Source organism: Camelina sativa, chromosome 6 (genome assembly GCF_000633955.1).
Source record: "Camelina sativa cultivar DH55 chromosome 6, Cs, whole genome shotgun sequence".
Classification (NCBI taxonomy): domain Eukaryota; kingdom Viridiplantae; phylum Streptophyta; class Magnoliopsida; order Brassicales; family Brassicaceae; genus Camelina; species Camelina sativa.
Window position 1 is genome coordinate 5,926,105 of NC_025690.1, and position 10,284 is coordinate 5,936,388.

General features: G+C 32.2%; 2 protein-coding genes across 2 annotated transcripts; one reads left to right on the forward strand and one right to left on the reverse strand.

Annotated features, from left to right (window-relative positions):
- LOC104698738 (zinc finger BED domain-containing protein RICESLEEPER 2-like) lies at nucleotides 203-1,315 on the forward strand. Its single transcript, XM_010414141.1, has one exon. The coding sequence runs from the start codon at nucleotides 203-205 to the stop codon at nucleotides 1,313-1,315; it is 1,113 nt and encodes a 370-aa protein (XP_010412443.1).
- LOC104790509 (V-type proton ATPase subunit d1-like) lies at nucleotides 4,390-7,747 on the reverse strand. Its single transcript, XM_010516278.2, has 11 exons — nucleotides 7,638-7,747; nucleotides 7,368-7,557; nucleotides 6,966-7,086; nucleotides 6,720-6,827; nucleotides 6,528-6,630; nucleotides 6,345-6,425; nucleotides 6,138-6,223; nucleotides 5,978-6,037; nucleotides 5,843-5,891; nucleotides 5,600-5,734; nucleotides 4,390-4,809 (listed from the first exon to the last, which is right to left on the reverse strand). The coding sequence occupies exons 1-11, from the start codon at nucleotides 7,668-7,670 to the stop codon at nucleotides 4,678-4,680; spliced, it is 1,098 nt and encodes a 365-aa protein (XP_010514580.1). The 5' UTR covers nucleotides 7,671-7,747; the 3' UTR covers nucleotides 4,390-4,677.

The following is a 10,284-nucleotide window of genomic DNA, read 5'->3' on the forward strand; positions in this document are numbered from 1 at the left end:
GTAGGCAAGCAACGGTGAAAATGATTATCATGGATGAGTTGCCGTTTTCTTTTGTGGAGAATGATGGGTTTAAACTTTTTTGTGAGATGGTGTCCCTTGGTTTAATATTCCATCACGAAGAACAATTACTAGGGATGCTGTTGGTCTGTACAAAGCTGAGAAATTTGCATTGAAGACTCTTTTAAGTCGAAATAGGCAAGCCATGTCGTTTACCACCGACATATGGACTTCTATCACGACTTTGAGTTATATGGTCATTACAGCTCATTTCATTGATATGGATTGGCAACTACATAGAAGAATTATTAGTTTTAGTCCTATTTCTGATCATAAAGGAGAGACCATTGCCAATCAGTTTTTAAGATCTTTGGATGATTGGGGTATTGAGAAAGTATTTGCTATCACATTGGATAACGCAAGCGGCAATGATAAAGCTATTAGTGTTTTGAAAGAGAGATTGGGTAATAGAAACAATGATGCTTTGATGATGAATGGTGATTTTATGCACGTACGTTGTTGTGCACACATTCTTAACTTGATTGCCAATGAAGGTCTTGATGAGATAAGTAAAAGCATCATAAGTGTTCGTAATGCCGTAAAATATGTGAGGTCTTCAAGTTCAAGATTGGAATCATTTAAGCGTTGGGTGGAGATTGAGAAGATAACAAGAGGAAGTGTGGTACTGGATTGTGTTACTAGGTGGAACTCCACCTACTTGATGTTGAAAAGTGCACTTAAGTATAAAGTTGCATTTGATAGGATGGCTGATATGGATAAACCTTATGATGCGTGGTTCAAAGAGCTTGATTCTAATGGAAAGAAGAGGAAAGGACCTCCAATGGCGATTGATTGGGACAAAGCTCGTCATATGGTAAAGTTCTTGAAAGCTTTCTATGATTCGACTTTAGCATTCTCTTCTTCTATAAAGGTGACATCAAATGGTTGTTTTAATGAGATATGCAAAATTCAGTCAAGTGTGCAAAGTATGGCTTTTAGCCAAGATTCTGATTTGAGTGAGATGGCTTCTGCAATGACGACCAAGTTTGAAAAATATTGGGAAGGTACAGGAAAAATCAATAAGATATTGATAATTGCTAGTGTACTTGATCCTCGTCGCAAAATGGTATTTACAATGTTCAGCTTTGAACACATCTATGGAAAAGGTAATCCAAAATGCCTGGAAATGAAGAAATTGGTGACTGATGTTTTGGAGAAACTATTTAAAATATATAGTGCTCGATATGCCAATTCAAGACTACAATCTTCTGCTACCGGTGATGGTGAGAATGTAACCCAAGTACACCAAGACTTTTAGGATATGGAGGTCGACAACATTGATGATCTTTTTCTAAAATTCACGGTTGCTAAGAAAACTTCTTTAGAAGAGGTAAATGAGCTAGAAAAATATCTAAAAGAAGAACTGCATGTATCTACTGAAAATAGTTTGAGGCTTCCGTTTGATCTTCTAGGCTGGTGGAAGACAAATAGCTCAAAATACCCAATTATGTCTTTAATGGCTAGAGAGGTTCTTGCAATACCAGTATCTTCAGTTGCATCGGAGTCCGCTTTTAGCACTAGTGGTCGTATTCTAGATCAATACAGAATTTTTTTGACTCCTGATATGGTCGAAGCGTTGGTTTTGACTCAAGATTGGTTACGTGCTGCACTTCGTTCAGAAACAATGAAGTCTCTTGATAATTTAGAGGAAGAGAACAAGTTTATGGATTCACTTGAACAAGGTAATTTACTTTATCTTTANTTTACTTTATCTTTATATATATATATGAGAACCATTTACTCTCTCGTCATGTCTATTGCCTAATTTTTTTTTTTTTGGTAGAGTTTAATCTTCCATCTCAGACTGAGAATGCACACGTCTAAGTAAACGATCAGCAGAAGAAGATGATGGGTCATGGAAAATTGTTATGTTATGTTGTTGTTGCTGGTTTTCTTTATTTTTATTTTCTCCTAAGTCCTAAACTTCCAGTTGTTAGGCATTTGATTTTAATTTGGTTGGTTTTCTTTAGGTTTTTCTCTTCATGGTTTATTTGATTTTGAATTATTCAACTTATATAACTTATTGGTTATTTTATTTTTAGGATATCAAAGGACAGTTAATTTATTTGTTAGTGTTCCATTATTTATTTTTTTTGAACCAATCTAAAACTGAACCAAACCGAATCGAACCGAACATAAACCGACTCAAACACAAACCAAACCGAAATAACTTTGGTTGAGTTTGGTTAAAGTTTTATGAAAACCGAATAAACCGAACCGAACCGAACCCAAACCGAACCCAAAATTAAACCGAAATGCCCACCCCTATTTTTTTCTTTTCGTTTTCTCTTTTCATGGGGGTATGTAATGGAATTTTTGTAAAGTTTTTTTTTTTTTTCTGTTTTTGTACACCTCAATTAATAATAGTATAAATATCCCCACAGTTTTATTTGAATAAGTCCTTTTATTTTTAGGACTAGGTTTTGTATTAATTTGATGCAATTTGATGGATTCGTATGATATTAAATCTAAATTATTGATCGTTTTAAGATCTATACAATTCGAGAATTTGGTGGCTTTTTCGTATGATATTAAATAATATATCGTGAGCATGATAATATTTTACAATTGAGGAATAAGAGTTTGACTGAACACATTTGTGAGAATATAGGAAATAACATTATTATCAAATATAACATGATATTTTTACCATATAATATGGTTATGAATTTCTATAAATTTACCATATAAGAGGTTTCTAATTCATCACTGCAAAGAATAGAAATAAATGTTTGACTATTTGACTATACAAAGAAGAAGTAGAATGATGGAACAACAAAATTACACACAGTCTTAAAGTTCTTCTTCAGGGTTCTCATTTCTCAAAGCATGTGTAGTATCGTCATGACCACCAAGACTATGCGTTATAGTGCATACTCTTCTTTTTCTATTGTTCTAATCTTATTTGCTTTTGTCTCTTTCTTCTAATCTTTATTATTAAACGGTATGTACTTTGATTTTAGTTTTTATACTCTTCCCATGCCTTTTTTCTAACTACAAAAACATGCTTCGATAAATAAATGGGTATTCAGTGATTTAGTGGGTATTTTTATATCAGATCTAAGAAAAAAATGTTTTATTATGTGATTTCAGGATAGTGTGAAGCATAATTAGAGAAGAAGAAAATAGATAGCCATCCGGCCCATCCATAGTTGCCGATAAAGGTTTTTACGAATAACGAAATCTAAAATTTGATTTAACTACGTAACAACTTTTTACTCTAACCATATATTATTGCAGTTTTCTACATTTGACATGAGATTTTAATTTCTGTTCAGGAATTTTATCTATCAGAAATATATATTAAAGATTTGGAATTGTTGACAATTTTTGGGGCAAAAGCTTTCCCATTTTCCACTTTTTTATCTATCTCTTTATCTTGCAGGATACTAATGGACAAAAAAAGATATGGATGAACTCATTCAAAGAATAATATATATGTGCTTCATGTCTTGCTTGTTACGAAAAAGGTAAAAAAAACTACATATGTGTCTCATCGTTTAAGACGTTGTAAACGAAGATGTATGTGAATAATGTTATAGGATATTTTATAGAGAAGAACAAAGGGATCGATTAAAGGAAGGGTCTTTGATTGATCCTAGAAGTTAGTCCACCAAAGGGAAGCCCATTGCTGCAAGTTACAGGTATTGTGACTCGAGCTAGAAATTCCAAACATAAGAGATGTGACCGCACAAACACACCACACCACACCAGTATCATTTTCCTCATCCGTATACATCAGCTCTATATATAGCGTACTAAGAACCCGTAAACCAAAAAGGTGTCTTGCAATGGGTTTTGATTACGTTACGCTAATATGAGCTTTTTAAAGTATAAAGAAGATAATTATGGTGTGGTGTGTCTACGTCGTGACATCTATGGTTGGAATTCGGCTTAAGCCACACCAACCTATGACTTGAAAGATCATGTACCTTCGATAAAATTACTTCTTGGATCATTTAAAGAGCCTTTCTTTGATTGTTTCTGTATTGTTCTCCATGAAATATCCAAAATGAGCAAGACATCAAAGTTACAAAAGAAGCAATGTATTCTTCTTCGACTGAGTTTAGTGAACAATAGTCGAGTTGATGATGAGAGAAAGGTTAAGCTTGAAATAGAAAATGACAAAAAGAAATCCTTCATATGTGTTTCATTGTGTAGTGTATAGTTGTGTAATGTGATATTTCACTTAAAGCAATATATGATCAATCAAAGCAAGACCCTTTAAGTATTTCATGGAGTAACACCTATCTGATGTGTGATTTTCATCACAACTATTTTTATAAGATTTTCATCACTCCGAAGACGAATTTAAGCTGAAAAAGATGTTAATGGCCGCCAAAGTAATTTGATATTATTACAAAGAGTTCATTAGTCGACAATAGAGAACTAAGCAAGAATATGGCCAAAAACAAACAAATAGGAAATAATTATTCTTATTGGGGAAGATTTAATACACGCACGCACGCAAAGCGACATAAACAGTGAATGTGAACCGCAACAATATGGTAAAGAGGAGCGACGAAGAAACCCAACAACAACAATATGGGTTTTTCTTATTCTCCACTTTTTCAAACAGATTTCACAAATTGTATATGTGTTTTCGACTTCTTACCAGACTCAGAACATGTAGACAACACTGTCGTGGATCCTAGACTTCTGGTTCTGTGCAACACATTCGGATATCCACATCAGGTTCCTGATCTCCTGCTCCCTCAACCTCATGTACGCAAAGAAAACGGCATAATGGAACTGCAGATGTAATGTTTAAGCAACCACTGTTAGTAACTTAGTATTAACACAACTTCAGTTCTACAGGAAAGTTCTTTGCGGTTCATTTGGGGAGAGGGAAACAAACCTGTTGCTCAAAGGCTAAGCAAAGCCTTCTGACTTCTTCTTCATAAAATGCCTTGTCGAGCATCTGGCTCTCTCCATAAGACATTTTAGAGAATATAGCTTGATACGGAGGGTACTTCTCCATAACACCACGAACCTAAAGGGGAATGACAATGGGATTCATTGAGCTATAATGACAATGGGATTCATTGAGCTATATTCGTAAATATTATATAATTATAAATGTATTAGCTAGTGGATTTACCTGATCTATATCCTCGCAGATAGCAAGCTCCTCGTGGCCATACGGATAGCTTCAGAAGCAAAGATCAAAACCATGGTGAGAAATACATACAACCATTGAATGGAATATATCATTGGACTGTAGAATGCTTCTTACAGGAGACCGAAGTTAGAGTACAGCTTCTTCCTGTCTTCTCTTGTGAGCTCAGTGCCAATACTGTATAGCAAAGAAAACAAGTTTAAGTGCCTGTATAAACAAGACATCAAAGCGATGCTAACATCTTGTGGTTTCCAAGCACGAATCAGTAATTATTNCTCCCTCAACCTCATGTACGCAAAGAAAACGGCATAATGGAACTGCAGATGTAATGTTTAAGCAACCACTGTTAGTAACTTAGTATTAACACAACTTCAGTTCTACAGGAAAGTTCTTTGCGGTTCATTTGGGGAGAGGGAAACAAACCTGTTGCTCAAAGGCTAAGCAAAGCCTTCTGACTTCTTCTTCATAAAATGCCTTGTCGAGCATCTGGCTCTCTCCATAAGACATTTTAGAGAATATAGCTTGATACGGAGGGTACTTCTCCATAACACCACGAACCTAAAGGGGAATGACAATGGGATTCATTGAGCTATAATGACAATGGGATTCATTGAGCTATATTCGTAAATATTATATAATTATAAATGTATTAGCTAGTGGATTTACCTGATCTATATCCTCGCAGATAGCAAGCTCCTCGTGGCCATACGGATAGCTTCAGAAGCAAAGATCAAAACCATGGTGAGAAATACATACAACCATTGAATGGAATATATCATTGGACTGTAGAATGCTTCTTACAGGAGACCGAAGTTAGAGTACAGCTTCTTCCTGTCTTCTCTTGTGAGCTCAGTGCCAATACTGTATAGCAAAGAAAACAAGTTTAAGTGCCTGTATAAACAAGACATCAAAGCGATGCTAACATCTTGTGGTTTCCAAGCACGAATCAGTAATTATTTACCTATTGATGGTGATATTCACTGCTCTTCTGTCGGCTTCAAAGGCCAAAAGGTCAGACATAATCTCTGATGTTGCCCCACCAAGTTTCTATTTCGCATACATCACAACAACAAAAAAATATGGGCGGGGGTTAGCTAGATTCTGACATTTTGTTTTATAAGAAGATTCTGAATTTTCAAAAACATAGATCTAGAAATCGACTAAACACCTGGCAGAACTTGTAAAAATCCTCAAGGTATGCTTTGTAGAGAGTATTCCTCATAATCTCTATGTTCATGTCATCGAGATCCTACAAATAATGCGATATGCATGTGATACTATATACTGATAACAGAAACTAGAAAACAAATTGCACAAGATTGATTGAAAGCATAAATTCATGACTCTGTACCTCTGATGTTAAGCATTCAGAAAAGTATGGAGCAAGAGGAGTGTCCACAAGCACCAACCTATAGAGTTCACGCATGTTCTGAGCAACAACTAGTGTAGCAATACTGGAAAAAAGGTAAGAGAGCATGAGAAAGAAAAGGGGTCTGACGCAGCTAAGGAGTAAGGTATAATATAATAGATGAATGTAGGTCACCTGTCAAACATGCCTAAAGGGTGACATTTCTCGAGCAACTCCTGAACATCTCTCTCGTGCAGGGTTCCAGTGACAATGAGCACGACATTGTCAATCATGTGGCCATATCTGCATACAAAACCAATATCTCAAATGCCAGCGTCTTAAGTTTAATAGATCATAATCTTCACCTTCACATAGTGAAAGTAACAAATCTTAGACTAAACTTCGTACACTGAAACAGTCTGTAAACATCTCAGACATTACCTGATGTACTCCAAAAAGGTAGACATTGGCTCAGTAGCTTGGCAGAGCATATGTTTGTAATCATCAACAAGCTTGAGAGTACACTTCTCCACAATTGTGGTGGTATGTAGAGGCGACGGCTCTGCATTAGAAAACATCAGATTCAGATACAAGAACCAGCAATTTTGCATTATTCAAACAAAATAACATTGAGTCATCTAAACATCAGATTTCAGATCACATAAACAACATTTTGCTAACAAGACTGCAATTGTTCACATGGAAATTTCTTAAATTCGCAGATAAATTAGAATAATTAATTTAAATTCAAATACCTAAAAACCAGAAACTCATAGGCAATGAAACAAAATTCAAATTCAAATCATCAAAAATTTGAGCCAATGAAGGATCATCATGACGAACCGTTTTGGAGATAAGAGCCGTATTTGGTAGCAGAGAGATGCATCTTGATGTCGTCTAGGTTCTCACACTGACATAAGTTATTGTAATCGGCGGTGGTGAGAAGCCCAGCACGGTGACCCCTGACGATCGCCTCCAAGTATCCGCCATGGATGTTGAACGTAAGCGCCTCGAATCCGTACATATTTCTCTCCTGATCGTAGGAATGATTCAGATGTTAATGATTTGTGGCGGAAGAGATCTGATCTGAAGAAGAAAGGAAGAAATCGATACAGAGATTGATGCGATAGCGAGGAAGAAGATCATTCTTTGAAATTGATTGGATTTTGCAAGCTCTTCACAGGTATATCTAAACCGGTCTGCAAATCGAAAACCACGCACACTTTTTCGTCTAAATTTGTTATATTAATTCGATATTACAAACAAACAAAATATATCAAACCAATTAGAAATTTACAACCCATCCTATTTTTTTTTTTTCTGATACACATGGTCACTTTATTCATTTCTCATCTGAACGTTTTTTCTTTTAATAACATACTTTTTTTTGTTTTTTTTTGTTTTTTTTTATTTTTCTAATAGCTATTTTGATTATAGCTTAACAGGATTTATTGAAGTTGAGTTGCAGACAATATTATAATTCGATGTAAGTTGCAGTAAAAATTATGTAGTAAAACAGCAGTTTGAAGTAATGGATCGCTGTAAAATTATAATTTATTACTTTTATCAAAATTACTGACTGGTGACATTTTTGTGGTAGTTGTTGCAGTATGTATTATTTGATTATAATTATTAAAAATATTAGTAAATATATTTCTCAAAATTATAGAATAATAAATTAATAAAATATATAAATAATAAAATAATTTTAATATACAGAAATTTAACTAAACTTCTTTGTTACATTGCAAATTAAAAAATTAACTACATGTATGCCATAATATTTACAATTTTACCATATTTAGGTCTATGCCTATTTTCATTTCAAATGATAATAAAAATATTAATTTAGGAAAAATATAATATAACTAATTAAAAAAGTTATTAAATAAAAGAAAAACAGTAAAAATTATTTTTATTGATATATGAAATAAATAAAAACAAAAAAAATAATTTTTTGTATTATATAACTGAATTTTCGTTTTTTAATAAAAAAAAATAACTCAACTTACCACATCTTAACTCATGAAAATTTCCATGATGTTGAATAATGTCGAGTTAACAATTTTACAATGGATATAACTCAAAATTGTAAGTCAACCATAACACATTGTAAATCAAACTCAACTTTAAAATTTTTAAATTTGTTGTTGATTGGTAACATTTTTGAATAATCTATGAGTTAAGTCCATAACTCAACTTAACTCAATGGTAACTCATGTTACCAATCAAAGCCTATATTTATCTGAAAAATAACTTCATAAAGATATCTAAGCAAAAATTAATTCAACTTATTAGGATCACATAGTGTCATAGTCTCTTTCCCAGCAATCAAAAAAACAAATAAAGCTTTTTTCAAAAAAAAATCTTATTAGGATCAATAATCTATATTTGTATTGCAGTTTTTGCTCAAAAATATCATTTAATACTTATATTCATATCCAAACAAGTTTAGTTAATTCTCTCTACTATATTTATAACCAAACAGAATTAAAATATTTTAAATATCCATATATATATTATTCCATAATTAATATAGATATTTAGAAGATTATTCCAAATTAAAAACATTTATTCTCCTATCATCTTTTTGATTTTAAATTTTAAATGTAGTGAATCATCATATAATACATAAAGTTAATAAAATGTGTATTTTTCTGTATATATTGTGATTTGAGTTTTTTTAAATGAGCGTATATTACTCAATCAATATAAAAAGTGTGTGTTCAACATACATATATAGTAAATTTACTGTATATAGTAAATGATAGAATTTTAAGAAGTTTATAATTTATAACTGATATATCTAAACTTAATAAAAAAGTTTTAAATTATGAATATTTAAGCATATTGAATTTTCAAAATAACACAAACGAGTTATATTACATGATGGGTTATATGATATTACATGATTGAATTGATAATATTTAAAAAATATATCATTAGTATGATACTTTAATACGAGTTAAATCCTTATTTTACTATTTTAACAACATCAATATAAAATATGTCGAATCAAACTGATTTAATTAAGATTGTACTAAACAAAAATTGTTGTGCGGTATACCACGAATTATACACTAAATCACTAAAATTAACAAAATAGTACATTAACAAAATTCGTATTAAAATAGTATATTAATAAAAAAAATCAAAAAAAAGTTGGTATGCGGTACACCGCGAGTCATAATGTAGTAATATCTTATAATTTCAGTAGATTTGGTTTGTACCTCAAGTTCAAATTGTATTCACCAAAAAAACAACAACAAAATACCAGATAAACCAAACATAAACAAAACAAGAAAATAATTATTAAATTGATTTAGCAGCGATTGATGCGATCGCAAGGAAGAAGATAACTATGTTATTGATTGGATTTGTTTGCAAGCTCTTCCTTATTGATACCGGTCTGCTAAATTGAAGACTTCCACGTACACGCGGTTAATTTATTTTTCCCCGTCCAAATCTGTTGATATTAATTCTAAGACTACAAACAAACAAAATATGTACAAACAAACAAAATACAATACATCATATTTTTGATTTCTAATTACAACACATAGTCACTTTATTTATTTCTGATTTGAACGTAATTTTTTTTTAATTATTTTTTGTTTTTCTAATAGCTGTTTTGATCATATTTATCATGAAAATAACTTCATATCCAAAAAAAAATTAATTCAATTTATTAGGATCCATAATATCTTAAAATGTTCAGTAGATTTGGTTTGTACTTCATTCATCAAGTCGTATTTGTCTT

Excerpts from the sequence above, each read along its gene's own strand:
- LOC104790509 (XM_010516278.2), bottom strand. The coding sequence starts at position 7,670 with ATGATCTTCTTCCTCGCTATCGCATCAATCTCT. Across the intron at positions 6,631-6,719 it reads CCTTTAGGCATGTTTGACAG|TATTGCTACACTAGTTGTTG; the intron begins GTGACCTACATT and ends CCTTTTTTCCAG. Across the intron at positions 6,038-6,137 it reads GTGAATATCACCATCAATAG|TATTGGCACTGAGCTCACAA; the intron begins GTAAATAATTAC and ends TTTGCTATACAG.
- LOC104698738 (XM_010414141.1), top strand. The coding sequence starts at position 203 with ATGTCGTTTACCACCGACATATGGACTTCTATCACGACTTTGAGTTAT.